Below are 18720 nucleotides of genomic sequence, written 5' to 3' on the forward strand. Positions count from 1 at the left end.
ATATTTTATTTTATCTTCATCACCGTGTCAATTTGCATGGTGAACAGCTAGTGAGACTAAAGGTCACCAATAAAGAACTGAAACCCTTGACAGAAAAATAAGAAATACAATAAAAATAACACAAGCCTAAATGATAGTGGTAGTAATAATAACACAATAACTGTATACAATACAAGCTTTCCAGAGAAAAAAAAACAAATCTCAACATGTCAACTGTATCTTAGATTCTTATCTTAGAATGAAGAACATGAAAATGTAGGAAGAAACTTTTCGACCAGACTTTTGTATGCATACATGCGGTCCCCGAGGGTTCCGCTCGTGGACCACTGCTAACTGCCCCCGAAGTTCAAACCCGCGCAGTGGCAAATATATAACAGATCTGTGTGTGTTTCACAAAAAAAAAACAACTGAAAAGCACTTTGGGGAGTATGGACCCAAGGGTGACACACAGCGCAGCATGTGTCGCAACCATTCCAAACTTTTAGCTCCACCCGCATTCCACTATCAACGCATTCGGAAACGAATCGGTGATGTCCCGTTTACATAAGGAAACGAAAAATATTTGCTTCCGGCATATTCCTGAGGTGGACCCATCGCGGGACCTCCCGCGAGAGACGTTCGGCCTGAATTTGCGCGCCACTCGTCCAGTACGAGTATTTGGGACGAGCTACGCACGAACAGAGCGATAAAACCTTCACTCGCTGCAACCTTTAAACTGGCTCATTTGCATCCACTCAATGATGATGCCATGACCGTAACTACAAGGTTTGTGAGTGTTTCGTGCACTTTTCTTATTTGTTGTGTCACATGCAATCATCTAAACCTGGGTCACTTTCTTTCTTTCCTTCTTTTCATGGAGCGTTATTTCGTATTCCACAGACATTTTGCCGGGGACAGTATAGATTACTATTGACTTGCACTTGAATTCGAACTGGATATTAATGTCTAAACAATTGACATGATCACAAAGGAAAGAAAACCTTTCGAATGTTATTTTGAGTGGTTACATTTGTTTCTCTCTGTTTTCGAAATCTTTGCTGTGGGTGTGCACATGGGTAATCAATACTGTTTTTACAATAGAATATATCCTCTTAGTTGCTTTCTGTGGTCCACCTCTCTTGTCTAGAATCTCAAATGTTTCATAAAATCTTTTCAGTGCAATGCTCATTGGTCTCCGACAGAGAGTGCTTATCGTTTGTGGACTTTTCTTGAGTTTTGTTCTCCTACTGTTCATTATCTACTGCAACTTTCCCGAATTGGAGGAGGAACATCGAGAGCTGTTCAAATATCCAAGAAGTCTGGAAGATGCTAAGGGTTTGGGACGTGTTCTGTTGCACTACAAGGAGCAACACATGTTCACAGTTCTCTTTGGAGTGGTTGTTGTTTACATAATGTTGCAGTCCTTTGCTGTACCAGGTTCTATTTTTCTGTCGATTTTATCTGGATACCTCTTTAATTTCTTTGTAGCTTTATTTTTAGTATGTTTTTGCTCTGCTACCGGAGCATCAGTATGCTACCTCTTATCATATATGTTAGGCCGTGATCTTGTCACCGCTTATTTCCCTGAACGAATAAAGCAGTGGCAAGGTGATATTGCTAAACATCGGTCTAATCTTCTCAGTTATATTATTTTTCTTCGGGTTACACCATTTTTGCCTAATTGGTTCATAAACATAGCTAGTCCTGTATTGAACGTTCCAATCTTCCATTTTTACGTAGGCACATTTCTTGGCGTGGCACCTCCTAGCTTCTTATACATCCAAGCCGGTTCCACTTTGGAACAGATGGTGCATACTAATGTAACTTGGAATTTGAATTCTGTCCTTCTTTTAACTTTCTCTGCCCTTTTATCTCTTGTGCCAGTTCTATGGAGTCGGTGTAAATCAAAAAGAGATTAATTTATTGAGTTCTTGTGAGTGATGACTGCTCGTTGCTGCACGTGTTGCCCCGTATTATAGTCTGATATGGAATGAATAAATTTCCAGAGCGAAACTGATGCTAAACAATCATTTTCGTTGCTATGCAGCTGCGAACACTTCGTATTAATGGAAGACGCGGAATAGTGAACCTTGCAAACGGCAATCGCAATCTGAGAGTCCGCAAAGGGTTGGTTCGTACTTATTGCTCTTTTGTGTATTACTTCATCTTATATTTTTTAGACTTCTGGATAGACCACTGGTTCTGAGTATCCGTGCTGAACGGCAGTTTATTGGGGCCTTCGCTGGAATCGCTCGTCACCTCTTGAAACTTCGTTATTTTGTTGCTACAGGTGTGATTGGGGGCAGCGTCGCGGCTAGAAATGTGAGCGTTACAAATGGTTATTTTACGGTCTCCTCAAATCTGTACTTTCTTATATGGGAATCGTTTGTTATAAAGTGGTACGAGGAATGGAAATCGATGCTTCCTGATTTCTCCTTACCAGAATGGAGCAAAGTTGATACAAATTCGTTATGGCAAGAATTATCTGAGCAGCTGTCCCACATAAGAGAAGGGTTTGGAAGTGCGGATGCGGACACTAAGGTCGCTACTTGGATTGATCGTTTCCAAAAGTTCCGCAAAGACAGAAGTAATTACCTACTTTCTAACACCACAAATTTTCCAAAGTAATCTAGTCCATTCTCTACAGTTGCCGAGTCGTCTTCCGAGCACGATCGCAATTCAGGTGATGCTGCTGAGAATGCGAAAGGTACTGCTCCGATATACTTTTTTTTTCTGGAAAGACCTCGCGATCACTTCTTTAGCTGCAACACTTCTTTCCTTTATGGCTGCTTTTGGCGTAAAGAAAGATGAGAAAGAGGCCTCTGAAGAAAATGCGGAAGAGCGTATCCAGAAACTCCAAGAAGAGATGCTCAAAACACAGGTGCGTCTTTAGGTTTCTTTTCAGTTCCCTCTTCATTTTCAATAGTGACATTATTGAAGTGACTGGAATTGGCTTTAATGTTTATTGTCTTTGTACTATAGGGGGATGAGAAAAAACTTCCTTTGGTTTGGGTGAGGATGATTGCTTCTGGTTTGCATGTTTCATTGGTAATATGATGCAGAATTAAGGAAATCTATCAAAATTCTCAGTGGAACTCAACGTCAGCAAATATTTGGCGATCTTTGCCCTTAGGAGTTCAAACTGTTTATCCACTCAAATCAACACGAACACCTATGCTTCCTCGCAGAGAAAAATGGGTTCTGCATATTCGAAATAAGAAACGTATTGAAGGACATATTGATCTAAGAGTTGGAAATTTATATGCACTTAAATTAATTGATGCATTTATAACTCGACAGTGCGTGCATACATGCGCTTGCGTTTTGCTGAAGAGGAGATGGAATGAGAGTATGGCCTCTTTTCCGTTTAGATGATTCTCTCTGAACGTCCGCGGTGTGTATAGCCAGAAAAAAAAAACGCTGCTCGTCTGCGACAACGCACGCTGTTTTCTTTGTTGACACGCACTCATTCTTCTGTCTTCGTATAGCAATCGGAAACTTGTCGCAGTTACCAGGTTGAGCACGTTTGGCACCCACTGCTTGGACCGGAAAATGTCCTTTCTACTCCAAACAGCTTGCAGAATTCAAGCGTTGTTATCCCTTAGGGAGGTACAAACGAAAATACTGAATCGAAGATATCTTTTTTTGGCACGCTTCATTTTTAATACTACTCGATTTCTAGAGCCAATATCAAAGGGAACTAGAGCGATTGGAGAAGGAAAACAAGGTGCTGAAGCAACGCCTGTTGTTATCCGACCAAGGCGCTGTCAGGCGGCTAAGAAGACTGAAGGTGATGGCTTTTTGTGGTCTTTAAACATTTTCATTCCATGAACAAGAAGCGATGATTATTACGAGAAGCTATGAGCATAGAGTTATTGTACCACTTGGTACAAATTTCTCCTATGCGCTGATGTGCGATAGTATGAGCTTTTGTTATGAACCATGTGTTATTGTTATTCTCATCTATATTTGTCTACTAATTGCGAATAATTTACAGCGATCGCTCATTGATATGTACTCCGAGGTGCTGGACCTTCTTAGTGAGTATGACTCGTCGTATAATACAGTCGATAACTTACCTAGAGTGGTTGTCGTTGGAGATCAAAGTGCAGGTGACTATGCTTCGTAGAGTTTTTGTACTGTCTTTTACCGTAATCTTAAGTATAGGCAAGACATCCGTTCTTGAAATGGTAGCTCAAGCGCGTATTTTCCCACGTGGATCAGGAGAGATGATGACACGAGCTCCAGTCAAGGTTATCTATTAATTCGCTCTTTTTCGTTTAGAAAAAAAATCGCTTTTTAGGTAACTTTGTCAGAAGGTCCCTACCACGTTGCCCAATTCAAGGACTCCACCCGTGAATTCGATCTCTCTAAAGAAGAAGAATTAAGACAGTTGAGATCTGAAATTGAAGTAAGGATGAGGAATTCTGTCAAAGATGGACATAGTGTATCCAATGATGTAATATCGCTAACAGTAAAAGGTTTGTCACTTCAGTCTTTTTTGAATGCAGGTTAGTTGTTGGTGTGCAAAGTAAGTGTGCAGGAAATGGGGTCAACACTGGAGATGAGGAATGTCTATTATACCTACTCGCTGTAACATGGAACACCATCTTTAAATAGCCTTCCTATAGAACATCGAAATTGGGCGGATATATTTTTCTACAAAACACACTTTTTTGCCATTGAGATGTGGGTGTCCAGTGTGTGTTACTTAAAAGCATTTTAGTTCATAAATGGTGTAAGGTGGAAGTTTTGTCGATATAGAACATTGTCGTTTTGACATTAACGTATCCTTTTTCATTTTTCAAAAACAATACCCTCGATAGATTTTTTTTTGTGGTGTATACATTTATTGAGATTATGGTTTTAAATAAAACTAAAGGAGGAATCGGGTGGAGCTCGATATTGTTCAAGTAATTCACTGTCGAAACTCTATTCATTTTTGCCCGCTTTGTTCATTTGGACCCACCTGCTGTGAACTCCCACGTAAGACAGAGGCTGTCCGTAAACAGCGCGCATTGAGTTGTACTAGTTGACGTAATAGAGCCGATTACTAATAGAGCGAGGATTAGGGAAAATTGAGCGTGGTCATGTTCATATTCGTAATCTACAACCAGAGCCCTATTAATTTTCACAGAACCCCCAACATAGTCGATTTCATGATATACACCCTTTAAAGGCAGGATAAGACGAATCTGACGTGATGAGGGAATCCGCAGAAAAGCTGGATACGATGTTGTAGATTGCCAGCTTTGGAGTGATTCCGACCACCCTTCCTTAATCGTCGTAGAAAAAAACGGCGTGGAAACCGCTTTGACTCCTACGAGATGCGTTAGGACGCTACTCTATGTGTACCTTCTGGTCTACTCAAAAACCTATTCATTGGTTTTACTTGACTAGACAGTCGAGGAGAACTCACCGGCTTTCGACCGCTGCAAGGGTGCAAGGGTGGCGCGTTGCAACTGAAATCGTGAAAAACGGAGTCTCTATCGCGATGTACGACGACTAGGAAGAAGTGAGCGGAACCTCCCCTGGTCCTGCAATCTATAACCCCATCTCTTGCTTCTCCAGCGGGTTTCGCCATGTCAGGAACGATCATGTAAGCTTAGAGCAACGAAAACTTCCACGGACATGATTTTGTGCCGAGGTTCAATGCGATCAGTACATTACGATACTTCGAGAGTTTAGTAGTAGCAACCTCACGACCAAAATCTCGCCATTCCGCATCGAATGGGATAACATGGGAATAACACTATCTTCGTTTCCTGAGGAAACGGTCTCTAATTTCGATTTCGACGAAACCGTATATGAAAAGCCCTTGGAGGAATCCAGAAAAGGCAACGTTCATGAAGAAGGGAGGGGTTTTTAGTGCTCCGCTCACGCTCAAAAGAGTGGAACCAATAAGCCGTATGCATAATTGAATGTTGCATAGAAGGAATAAGGTTAGGAGTGCCCCTTTTCATGCCGAAGGAAAAAGATTCGAAGTTTATCTTGCGTTAGTAATTTAAGATCGGAGACAGGCCCACATTTGCCAAGGAGAGTAAAGTCAGGTTTTACGGATACATGGCCCCCTTTAACGTTGATGACAATCATTAGACTAGATTGATGGGTGGGTAAATGCTACGAATGATTGAATGACGAATTGAGGACCGCCTATTTGGTAATCATTTTCCCACGAAGTTCTAAAAAAATATTTGATGTTCTCCGTGTCCCTCGCGAAAGGAAATGCCACTGGTCAACTCTTGCATGTGATCGGGGCAAATGGGGTATTATAAGCGTCCACTTGAGCAATTCGAAGAAAAGCGGGAGTAATGGCTTCTCTAAAAAAACTAGTTCTTTTGAGTTTCAGCTTTTTTTACGTGACATGCAACTCATATGTAGAGTCGTGCAGATGGCCTCCCAGTTGCCATAAATCCTAGTATAAACAGCTGTAAGTAGGAATGCAAGTTCGAACTTGTTCTAGCGCCGGGCATTGCTTCAAACTAAACCAAGCGTTGTGCTAACTTCTGACATTCCAGGACCAAACTTGGCGCGCATGGTTCTGGTCGATCTTCCTGGTGTCATTTCTACCGTTACGGCGGATATGGCGAGGGAAACGAAGGATGACATCATTAAAATGAGTCGAACTCATATGGAGAATCCTAATGCGATCATTCTGTGCATCCAGGATGGGTAAGAAGTTTTAAGAATTACATTAAAAAAGATTACAATGCATGGAGCAGTTCTCCATACTGGAACTGGAATATGCGAGTGTCCTGCTCCTCCATTCTTTTGTAATATGCTTTGTATTTGATACATTGGAAGTGGCAAATAGGTTTCTTTACCGAATTTCTTTCAAAATTTTGCTGACAGACAAAATGTATCATTTCATTTTTTAATCCACAAAAGGCAACGAGGTAACTGATGTTACTTGTAGATCTGTAGACGCAGAACGTAGCAACGTCACTGATCTGGTTAGTAGTATTGATCCAACCGGAAGGAGAACCATCCTTGTTCTAACAAAGGTGGGTCATTTGTTTTGTTGGGCTTCTTTTTGTTCTAACGGACCACAACTGTTGAATTCATTATCCCACTGCACAGGTGGACATGGCGGAGAAGAATTTGACAAACCCCGATAGAATCAAGAAAATTTTGGAAGGAAAATTATTTCCAATGAAAGCTCTTGGTTACTTTGGTGTTGTGACTGGTCGTGGAAACAGTGCAGACTCGATAGAGGAAATTCGTAGATATGAAGAGGACTTCTTTTCAAATAGTCAACTTCTAAAGTGTGTTTGTTCGTCTTCGCTTTATTCTGCTTTATTTTTCTCCAACCAACATGATTGAGGATTTAGAGATGGTGTCCTTAAACCCTCGCAAATGACTACGAGAAATATGTCTCTCGCTGTATCTGACTGTTTTTGGAGAATGGTCCGCGATTCTATAGAGAGTCAAGCGGATGCATTTAGAGCAACAAGGTATTTTATCGGGTATTTCCATATGAACTCTATGAGTTGTGTTTTAGTCAGGGGAAAATTACCTGAAGCTCAGTGCAGTTGCATAAACGGCTGCACTCGACGCGGTGTGGTGGAGCGTAGCAACTGAGATCGAGGATAGCACGCTGCCAACCATCGCTGCAGTCCGATTGAAGCTAGCGATGGTTTCATCTCGATCCCAACTGCTCCATCGGCCGCGCGGCTTTGGGCGTAGCCGCTTACGCAACTGCACTGGGCTCCAGGTCGTTTTGACCCAACTATATTTGCAGTTTTATTGTCTGTGTTTCCTAACCGCCGGCTGGAGCCCTTGAAATAATTAACACTACTTCTATAAAGTCTTGTTCGCCTTTTTCTAAATAAATGATTTGGTGAGCTTCTGGGTGAATAAAGAAGAGTGATATTCACAGATTCAATCTTGAAACGGAATGGAAAAATACTTTCCCTCGGATACGACAGCTCGACAGAGACGAACTTTTTGACAAAGTCGGTACATTTAAGCGCAAGATTTTGTATTCTTTCTATTTTTTTTTCATTTCTACTATATATACTATTTCTATTATACTATTCTACTATATACTAATAATTATATTCTACTATCTACCATTTCCACTATATCTAACTTGACTATATTAAAGGCTCGAGGCGAGATCCTTGATGAAATCGTGAATCTTTCACTTGTTACTGCAGAGGAATGGGAGAAACTTCTAGAAAAGAAGCTTTGGGAGACCGTCTCTAGTCATGTTTTTGATCAAATTCTTATGCCAGCATGGGTAGTTGATAATGCAGGGTAAGTAATTTGCAAGTCAGTGCTTTATGGAATTAGTTCGTTTCTTTCATCTGAAAACGAGAAAGTTCTTTCTCCACTTATAGGCGTACTATAAATTTTAGGTTACATCTATCTTAAGCTATTATATATTCAGATCATTCAATACTTTAGTGGATATTCGTTTAAAACATTGGGCCGATAAAGAACTCCCTCAGAGAAGTGTCAATGTTAGTGTTTCCGACTTGTAGCTATTCTAGAATAGTCTGGTTCCGTTTTATAGCATCACGTTTGAGAACCTAATTTTTAGTCGGGTTGGGAGACATTGCGAGAGGTATTCTCGCGCCAAGTCAATCGCGACTCGTCTAGCCATAGTGATCATGATACTATTTTCGATCCTCTGAAGGAAGCTGTTATACAGGAGGCGATGAGTAGCCACCAATGGGATTCGAAAGCTTTGGATTATTTGGTGAGTACATACTTTAAATAAATTGAGATAACAACTTAAATTGAGATACCTTAGAAGCTCAAAAACATTATTTTCCTCGATGGACATTGTGTTGAGGTCTGGGTTTTTTTTTTTTTTTTTTGAGATCGGCAGCTTTTCTCTTGTTTGTCTCTAACTCCTGAAGCACATTCTTATGAGTTTCCACAGTTATAGTGTTTTGCTCATTCTCGAGTAGTGAGCTGAAACTGTGTTCGCTTTTTGCGATGAGCTACCAGATGAAATACGGTGCAGTTGCGTAAACGGTTGCGCTCGAAGCGGCGCGGTGGAGATAGCGGTTGGAATGGAGACAGAGACACGAAATGCAGCAATGAACGGTGGTAGCAGGGGTCCTCACTCGATCCCAACCGCTACGCTTCACAGCACCGCTTTGAGCGCTTACGCAACTGCACCGTGGTTCATGTGTTGACTCTACTATATCTCCATTGAAACATAGTAGCGGGTTCTAATGATCTTGCGGATTTCCTTCTCGGATCTTGCGGAATTTTGTGGTTTTCTTTTTTTACACGGGAAAAAAATGAAAGTAGAACTTCGATATAATTTTTAGATAGAATCAACGGTCCCGATAGCTGTGATTCTCCCGTCGAGCTACTCTACGAAACGGGTTTCCGGAATTGTGAGTGCCCACCAGAAATGCCCTCGTAGAGGATAAAGTGATAGGGTGTCTGAGTTTAATCGATCCACTTGGAATGGGCGACCGCTTTCACTTCAATTCACAATCGTTTGGGGTTTACGAACGCGCAACTAGCCTATAAATGACTTTCGAGAGGCTGCTGATGTATCAAGTCAGTGGTTTTGTCTTCCAGACAAGTATGGTACCAATTTGTCGAACTTCGGAGAGATGAAGAGCCTGGTGGGCACTAGGACGGGATCGAACCTCCAATCATACTGCAACCATGACAGAAATTCTTACCGACTGAGCTACACCTTTTCCGTAACCTGTATGAAATTGCCGTTGGACTTTTTTAAGATAATATTGAATAGATCGGGTTATTCGTTGGCTCTTGAAGGATAGGCGAGAAGAAGTTTGAAGCCAACATTGATCAACACCTGGTAATTGAGACTACCGTTTCTAGCTCCACTTGTCCGAAAGACGAGATGTTCATTTTTACATTTCTTTTGTCGAGAACAATAATTCTATGATCTCTTCTACTGTTTGAGAAGAATGCGGCAGACACGCGACCTCTATCCTCTTTTCAATGAGACAATTCTTCTGGACCCCATCATCAGGTTTTTAATAGAAAGGCCTGCTGTATGCCGTAACGCAGATGGTGCGTGTCTTTCTTGACAGAAAAAATCACCAAGGACCCTTCTGCCAGTGAGCACCCATAGGTTCACTTCGTGCGTGGATCTGTTTGCAAGTGCGCGAGTTGTGCTCCTGCAGTGCAGAAAAAGGAAATTGCAGAGGAAACGCTTCTAGGTTTCTCCAGATAAACATGAGTTTTGTTTTCACGCCGCTATGATAGTAGCAAAGCTTTGACTTATTTCATTTGACCTCTAACTACAGAGCAGTATTATCAGTGGAAGGTCATCTGTAGGCTACTTCGGCTTTCAAAAATGAAGATTTTGTTTAACTTCTCAGAATTTGCTTACAAGTCATTTCTGGGCTTCAAATCTGAGGACTCCTTTTTTCGCGGAAAACATAGTCCAAAATTCCACTTGGAACGCCCGTATTGGTTGCTGTGCTGTGTTGTTTATTCCTGCATAATTACTTTTTATTTCAACGTCCTGCTAAAAAAGGAAATTCCCGGCTTAAATTTAGTAAACGTAAGTAAATTTGCCTTGATTTTAGCGTGTTATCCAGTTAAATGCCATGGACGACCGTGCTGTTCCAGATCGGAAGTCTTGGGATTCTGCTTGTCAATTTATGGGGAAAGTAAGGGTTTTTTTTAAAGTTTCCTTTTTAATCCAGTACATTGGCTACTGATCCTTTTAATCTAGACTGCTTCTAACAGACTTGCTCTGGTTAATCAACAGCTGAATGATGCGCGAGGACCTGGATGGGTTTCACGATGGGTTTTTTGGCAGACACCTTCTGCAGAAAATCACTTTGCTAGTGCGGTCCAGGATGAGCTTGCATCGATGCTTACCAACGAACCGGTACGTTTCTATCTTATAAATTATCCTGACTTCAGGCAAGACTGAATAACATTAGTTTCTTGAGACAAATTCTATTATATGTGACCCATGGTAAATAATAGCTTGGTCAATAAGTTAGTAGCGTTCTCATTTTGGATTTCATTTTATAATTATTTGTCCTTTTTTTGTCGAAGTGTATAGTAGGGTCACAACGACATGAAACCGTGTACGTAGCACGGCGCTTCGGTGAAGCATAGTGGCTAGAACCGTGGCGAAATCCTTGCTGGCACCACCCATCACTGCAGCTTGCGACGGTTCCAACTGCTGCGTCCATCGCACCGTTTTGAGCACGTACACAAATGCAACCACACTCGTGATTCATTTGTCGTTTTGACCCGGCTAGACATTCTGTTCGTAAGAGATGTTTTTGCTGTACAAGTCTATTTTAACTATTTTTTTCGAATAATTTTATTACTCGTGATTTTTGAGACTCAAAATGGAATATCCAGGAGGCAAAAATCCGCATTTACGACAGCTGCTGTCCTTGGTTTTAATCGAGGCCAAAAAGAGGGAGTAATAGGCGAGCTGATTGCACGGAAATGGTTTACAAAGTTCGAAAACGGCGACTTTGACTTTGACGGCATCCCTCACACCGGACAATCTTCAGAATTCGACGAGGAACGTCTCAGTTCACTTCTGGAGGAGGACGGTCATGAGTTGTCCGAAAAATGAACTGCGCTAATGCAACCATTCTTGATCGTCTTAATTGGATGGGACTTACCAAAGAATTAGGAGCTTGGGTGCCTCACGAGTTTATAGAAGGAAACAAGGAAAACCTCTCTTAAATTGCTGTGCAACATTTCGCCAGACATCGAGCAACACGAGATGCCAACCATAGATGCTACTTTCGGATCCGGTGCTCCAAATTCTTCATTTTGGACGGTTTTCGAAGGGACGTCTTCACTTTTGGACCGTTCGCTGAAGGATCCTTTCACATTTGGACGGCTAACGAAGAGATCCTCATCACTTGAGCTGCACACCATGAACTAGACGCCCTTCACCTGAAGAGTGCTCCTCACTATCGCACTCATGTCACATGCAACGATTTTACGAATACGAATAGTGTATGTGCTTTGACAAATAATCCACAAGTAAGTACAAAATAAATTCCAAAATAATAACACTACGAACTTATTGACCAACCTAGTATAAGTGACATTGCTTGCTACCCGTCATATCCTTAGTAATATAGAAATATTCACCTCTTTTTTCATGTTTTGTTTTGAGTGAAGGTTACAAAAAACTTGGTCATAGCATGAACTGCTTGCAGCTCTGCTCTTTCAAAGTTAGTTTATGAACTCAGAGCGACAATATTCCAACTTATTTGTTTGATTCTCATCGTCTAAGTGTAAGCAAACGGAGGAACCTTTGAGTCTGTTATCAAAGTCGATTTGAGAAGTACGTTAGTGCGAGTGGAAAATTGTGGAGGAGGAGTGATTTGTGAAAAATACTCAAAAATAACATGAACTACAATTGAGTATATACATGTATATATATATATATATATATATATATATATATATATTCACTTCACGACACATGATATATATATCATGTGTCGTGAAGTGGATTCATTTTTGTATGATGGTTGGCTACGGTCTCATTATGTGGTGATTAAGGAGCACAAACAAGCTTTAACGGATGAAGATATATTAGTGGTTCGGCGGAATCTCGAAACGAAAGGAGTGATAGAAGTCCCTTCTGAAACAATTAGGCGTCAATGGAACTTGATGTATAAAAAACACTTCTTAGAGAAAACGATACAGGTAGAAATCTCGTAAGGCACACATCATCCATAAAAAGATCTTCAGAATCTACTTTCCAGAGTAGTCGTGATTGCCCAGCACTATACCAACATTACCGTCAAGGGTTCAATGAAGGTGATGTTGACTGTCAAACTGTGGTTTTCTTCTACAGGTGAATTTGCATTAAGATCATAAGTGGATGCACTTCTAAACCTCTCTCCCGCGACATGTACAACGGTGCATCAGCTTATTCAGGATACAAAGGATGTTGAAATTGACGTGCAACGCTCTGAGGCAGCAAATTACGAATACGGAGCAGCGCAGATTAGAAAAGGAAGTCAAGGTCTGTTTAATTTTCGTCGTCTCTCATTATAGTCTCCATCCATTTTCGTTTTTTTTTTTAAATAAGAATAGTTGGAACATGGGCAACAACAACATGGGAACAGGAATAGGAAACAAAATCAGATTGTGTTTTTGCCACAAACTATGCATTTTCCTGATTTCTTTCGGCTCGCTGGTTCATAGTTCTTCAGTTTCATGTGTCTTGACTGTATATTTAACAGATACTATTTCACTGTCTGGTAAGAGTGAGCACGTTGATCTAGAAAGAACAGGTTTGGAAAGATTTATCTAAAAGAGTAGTTTTATAATTAAACTGGTAAAGCTGCATATGCGTTCCAAGATCTACTGCGGATGTAGGAACTATGCGTAGAACATTCCCGTGTTGTTTTTCTCTCCAACTGTATTGTGGTTGGTCACTATCATATTTCATGTTTTGCCTTCTAGGATGTATTGGACGACTGGTCTCAGGAAACTGAAAAAAAGCAGAAGTATTTAACTGGTAGAAGAGTTGATCTTGCGGAGGAACTCAGTAGGTTTTTCGTAATTTTCTTCTTTTCTTTTCTTTTTCCTATCTTTGTCTTCTATTCTTGCTTCCTGCTGATCAGTGTTAGTTAGATGAGTTTCATGTTCTAGAACAAGTGCGGCGGATACAGGAGAAGTTGGAAGAATTCATGGTTCAACTTCAACGTGAAAAGTAACCAACACATGCTGAACACATGTTTAGCTGCTTCTTTGTTTGAGTTTTCATTATCCGCCCTGCTCTCGTGTACTTGTTTTAGTTGTTTAGCAGAGTTGTTGCTGCCATCAGTTTCTACATGTGTGTTTGTAGGTCCAAACATGGTGTCATAATCAAATTAGGATCAGGAATATTTCCTTAAAAGAAAAAATTAGTCCATTCATTTGAAGTGTTATGGCGTCATTTCGCTGCCATATATCTTAATTTACCGAAATATTCTCTATTTTTATTCTGTGCTTGCATGATCACTTTGTTCAATTAGGGAATGTCAGTAAACACTGCGAATACGCCTGATGGCCGAGGCGTTTTGATATACAATGGAGAGGTTATCCTCGTTTTCGCCAGAGGTGTCGTAATGACAATTGGAAAAAACAGTAATCAGGTAACTACTCTTTCATCTTCACGAACTTTAGCCCCAATTTCTGTTTAGAATTTGGAAGGGAAATTCAATGGGACATTGTACCTAACATCTCACCGTGTGATTTTTATGCCTGACGGAGTGCAGGTGTTTCGATCCTTTGAGATACCATTCTCATCCATGCAGGACGTGCACTTAGAGCAGCCAATATTCGGTTCTGATTGTTGTTTTCCGTTTGTTATACTGAGTGATTAGCAATAACCAAGTTCATTTCAATTAGCTGTCTTACTCAGGTGCGAACTATCTTCGAGGGATCGCTATCGCTATACCTGGATCTCAGTTATATGGAGAAATTCCTTGGCGATTGACATTTAACAAAGGAGGTTGTATCGATTTTGGTCAGACTCTTCTTGAAGCTGTTGACAGAGCTAGCAGGTTTGTTGGTTAATGAGAAATCTATGTGTTCTACCGCCGGCACAGGTTTTTCTCTCGCTAGGTTTCGTCCGTCTAACGCACCTCCTCCATATGCCCCACCGAGAGGTTACTTCTATGCAGCTCCACCGGATTATTATGCTCCTTCAAACGAAGGCAAGTCCCATATTTTTCTGTTCTGTTAGTGATCTCGTAAATACGTATTTCATCCGCGGCCGCCCCCCTCTTAGTTTGGCAGCAGGGTTCACAACGGCGCATTGGGGTGGCTTTGGGGTTCAGTGGTTATAGAACGCTCACTTGTGAACGCAGAGACCGCGTGCATACTCTGTTAGCAGCCTTAAGAGGATTGCAACAAAACGTTGTATATTCTTGAAATTCTTGAACGTTGCTTTAGACGTATGATTTACCTATTCAGATGCTGATTAGTAGTTTTTTTTTTGCTTGTAATGGTTATATTTTTATTTGTTCAAAATGACAAAAATGAGCGTTAACTCGAAAGTTATTAAAACTGAAACAGTGAACTTATCTGTAGACAAGATTCTACTGGAGCACGATGCTGCAAATGGAAATTTCTTCCAGTAATTTTCAGGTCACAATGGATTGCAACCTCCAACTCATGCTTTCCCTGATCGTCCGCATTCGGATTCTGTCTTTATGTGCGAAGCTCCTCCTCCTTACCCAGGAATTGGACCGAATCGAGAGCCTTTGCCTACGGAACAGCTTCATCGTGCCGGAACTAGTTCGCCACCTCCATATTCATCTGACTCCAGTTCGGCTGAGTTAAGGAGAAGACATTGACTTGCTGTGGTTTTCTACGGTTTACACCTTTAGTATTGCTGGTTCTTAGAAACATATTACTCTTCACTTATTTAATACTAACTACAACTTCCCTAGTTTCATATTCGCGTGTATTATATCCCGCTGAAAAATCGTTTTTATGTGTCTGTGATAGGACCTGTCTAACTTTCTTTTGTGATATGTAAACGGCGAAATCATTTGGAGACTCAAGTGTAAAGTTCTGAGAAGTGATAAACGTTCTGTATCATTGAAGATACTTGGGATCGTTGTGAAAATCTTGTTTCAATAAAACCTACTTTGGTCACTTGATGTTCTTCTAGCTTGGCCTCATCCACAAGTACCCGTGTCCATATGGTCTGAGCTGTTAGGCGATCATTTCCAGCTATTTATAGCATGGCGTCAAACCTCACTGTAAAAGTTCACCCTGTTGTATACATGACGATTGTCGACTCATATCTTCGGAGACAGCGACCAACGAAGGCTGGCCAACCTGCCAATGACAAGGCATTGGGTACTCTCATGGGATTCTACGAAAAAGATGCTGTGCAGGTGCGAAGTTTTTGTTTTCTCGACTGAGGTTTGCATGGGTAATAATTGTTTAGGTTACTAACTGCTTTGCCATCCCCTTCAGTGAGTCAAGAGACGATCTGGAGATCGACGACTCTTTCAATCAGCAGATGATTCAGATGTTGAAAAGAGCAGCTCCCACTGAACAGCCTGTAGGATGGTAGGAAATCTTAATTATTTTTATTTATTTTCAAACTTTCCATTTGATCACGTTCGATTTCGAACTTTTCACGTTCAAGGTTCTACACTTCTTCCGATCTTTCGTCAAATTGCCTCACCTATCACGACTACTACCATAGAGTTATTAACGAGGTTTCTTTCTTTGCTTTCTATCTCATTTATCTATATTGTTATGATTGTTATGTTGCCATACTGTAGTCTTTGATATAGGATCTTATCCACACCTTTCACATTGTTCTCTCCCTGTGCTATTTCTTAAAAGAATATATCAAAGGTTAATCGATTTCGCATTGCCCCTGTCAAAAGATGTCTGGTGGTTCATGAGCGCTGTTAAAATGTTACCCCTCATCGCACCAATGTGAAATATCCAAAGTTATTTGCACAGGTATCGCGAAAGGAAGTGCCACCTCTCATTCTGCTCACATTGGATACCACATTTTCAAGTGTGGATGACAAATACCGTATGCCCATGAGGGCCTATCTCAGGTTTGTTTAAAGGTATCACCCCACGAATCTGAGGTGGTGCAGATTTCAGGTGGAGTATTCGTATACGGGATGGGAGACTACGGAGAGGGAGATGATTCCTTCCATTTCTTGTTGATTGCCGTAAAAAACGGCCCGGAAGATGCGGCGCCGCACAAGACTGGCGCGCTCCAATCGAACCTCTTGTACAAAATGGTCCGCCAAAACGAATGAAGCCGTATCTTCCGGGCCGTTTTTTACGGTAATTAGGAAGAAATGGACGGAATCACCCCCCTCTCCGTAGTCTCCCATCCTGTATACGAATACTCCACATGAAATCTGCACCACCTCAGATTCGTGGGGTGATGCCTTTAACGCCTTGCAGTTCTGCGCTTTGAGGATTAAGGCTTCCTTTAGAACATTGGCGGGAATTCCGCGCGCACGAGACCCTCACTGTGCTATATTCAATCCTCTGCGCGTCGAGCTTGATGCATTTCCTGGAGAATGCGTAGCAATGCAGCTCATTGAGGTAACGTGTTTATTCTATTTGTGTCTGTATGTCATTGTCCAATTTTCAAAATTAAGAATGCTCTTGACTCACGCCGACGCGAGGTTACTATGGAAAGCGGTCTGGAACAGCTGGAGAGAAGCATAGGACAGATTATTGAATGGCTGGAGAGACTGTTAGAGTACGTTTTAACTAGACCAAAGTAACTATGGATCCGTCTCTGTCCGTTTATTGTTTCTTGTTTCCTTCTGTTTTGTTTCGTGAGGAAAGGAGCTGGAAATTAAAATTTTGACGTGATCTATGCCAAATTTTGCTACGCACGCATTATAGAAAAGTGAGTAGTAAGTAGTGCACCTTTTGCGCGAATATATCGCTTCTAGTGTTTTTTCCCATTGGAGGAAGTTTTAAAAAAGTTTAAAAAATTAGCTTGGCACTGATTAATTTGTTTGGGATACGCCAACGGTGTTCCAGCTTTGGAAAACTTGTAGTAAAATATTTCGAATAAGAATGCCGTTTATTTTTCTTATTTACGGGTATTTCGCGAGTGGACTAAACGCGTCATTATGTAAAAGACAGACGATGTGCAATTGCATTAAATGCCAGCTCCGTCGCCTGTGCAGTAATTCTCTGAGAAATTACTAATGGCTTCACTTTTATCCCGGGAAAAGGAGGGATGAACGGCAGTGTTTACTGCAACATCCACGACTCATACTGTGCTCTCTTTGACGACAAGATTCATTTGTTTGGAAATATGGATGAGACATGCCAGAAGTCTTCTATTATTATCATGTTAGTTGAGAAATTGAAAGACTAAAGCATGATTACTCGTGGACCCCTCCCCTATGCTTACGTATTCGTGGAAAGCTCCTAGGATAGTCAAATTCGCGGTACGCTGATTTCGAGAATAATGATTAAAAAGGAGTCAAATGCAAGTTCTCCGGTAGGTTATAAGTTAAATAAAAGCGGGGCGAAATCCACTAGAATACTGGTGAGGATCTCATACATGTCCAGTAAGAAGCCCTCCTTATCTGGACTCGTATTTACGACTGTCCACGACTTATCCTACGACTCGTTGTTGTGTAAATATATTGTTTCATTTTAGATATGTGAATGAGGTGATGTCTCGCGACGAACTGCCTGCTGACGCTACAATGGGTCGGCGGTTGATGGATATTGTTAATACGGCTGCAACACACATGCAGACTGAAAAACTCGACAGTCTCGTTAAGAATAGTCTCAGGGTATCTTTTGTTTGCATTAAGAATTCAGCGTTTCTTCCAAGATTTCTCTTTTCGTTTTCTAGGATTACATGATGATTTCCTATTTGGCTAACCTCACCACCACGCAGCTACAAGTTCACGAAAGGATGACGAACATCTGATTGGGTCACACTCAAGCACTTTGCTTTTTCTGCATCAAATCTACGTATTTCCTGTAGGTTTATGGGCCGCAGTTTGTTGTTTTTTGTTATCATTTTCAACGCTGCACGAAATAGGGTTGGTAGTTATACAGTCCCCGTCAAACGTGTTGTTGTGTTGGTCAGTGTTTTGTTTCTCAGTGGAGGCAGGCACATGTAATTATGTTTGAATAGGATTAGCTCATTTTTGTAGTCGCCCCATCATTACGTTATTGGAACTCTTGTCTCCGCCATTCGATGAGAGGATGTAATATGCCTGACCGACGCAAAACGTTCAACGGTAACTGTAGACCTTATCTTTCGTCTTGTTCTGGGCT

General features: G+C 41.2%; 3 protein-coding genes across 5 annotated transcripts; all 3 read left to right on the forward strand.

The window, feature by feature from the left end:
- Positions 1–748: 748 nt before the first annotated feature.
- On the forward strand, positions 749–13956 carry RB195_017606 (uncharacterized protein; the record flags this gene model as incomplete). Of its 2 annotated transcripts, XM_064184672.1 has the most annotated exons (29): positions 749–765; positions 1157–1193; positions 1263–1416; positions 1720–1787; positions 2027–2106; positions 2160–2301; positions 2377–2566; positions 2627–2686; positions 2742–2860; positions 3662–3769; positions 3977–4091; positions 4147–4232; positions 4283–4460; positions 6498–6651; positions 6896–6983; positions 7060–7244; positions 7311–7433; positions 7859–7934; positions 8087–8238; positions 8372–8444; positions 8525–8683; positions 10512–10595; positions 10661–10819; positions 12478–12624; positions 12684–12775; positions 12859–12946; positions 13390–13474; positions 13579–13639; positions 13944–13956. In XM_064184672.1, the coding sequence occupies 29 exons, from the start codon at positions 749–751 to the stop codon at positions 13954–13956; spliced, it is 3093 nt and encodes a 1030-aa protein (XP_064040552.1). The 2 variants fall into 2 exon arrangements, with proteins under 2 accessions (XP_064040552.1, XP_064040553.1); XM_064184671.1 differs by lacking the exons at positions 749–765; positions 13944–13956 and adding an exon at positions 1480–1587 and having other exon boundaries at positions 1161–1416; positions 1720–1799; positions 13579–13643.
- Positions 13947–15269, forward strand: RB195_017607 (uncharacterized protein; the record flags this gene model as incomplete). 2 transcript variants are annotated; one of them, XM_064184673.1, is made up of 5 exons in its annotated part: positions 13947–14063; positions 14112–14253; positions 14333–14474; positions 14536–14627; positions 15061–15269. In XM_064184673.1, 5 exons carry the CDS (start codon positions 13947–13949, stop codon positions 15267–15269), a joined length of 702 nt encoding a protein of 233 aa, XP_064040554.1. The 2 variants fall into 2 exon arrangements, with proteins under 2 accessions (XP_064040554.1, XP_064040555.1); XM_064184674.1 differs by having other exon boundaries at positions 14037–14063.
- Positions 15270–15662: 393 nt separating this feature from the next.
- RB195_017608 (uncharacterized protein) lies at positions 15663–18367 on the forward strand (the record flags this gene model as incomplete). Its single annotated transcript, XM_064184675.1, has 8 exons — positions 15663–15818; positions 15872–15996; positions 16076–16148; positions 16402–16502; positions 16896–17007; positions 17064–17167; positions 18089–18227; positions 18290–18367. 8 exons carry the CDS (start codon positions 15663–15665, stop codon positions 18365–18367), a joined length of 888 nt encoding a protein of 295 aa, XP_064040556.1.
- Positions 18368–18720: the final 353 nt, after the last annotated feature.

This window comes from Necator americanus, chromosome II (assembly GCF_031761385.1).
Source record: "Necator americanus strain Aroian chromosome II, whole genome shotgun sequence".
NCBI lineage: Eukaryota > Metazoa > Nematoda > Chromadorea > Rhabditida > Ancylostomatidae > Necator > Necator americanus.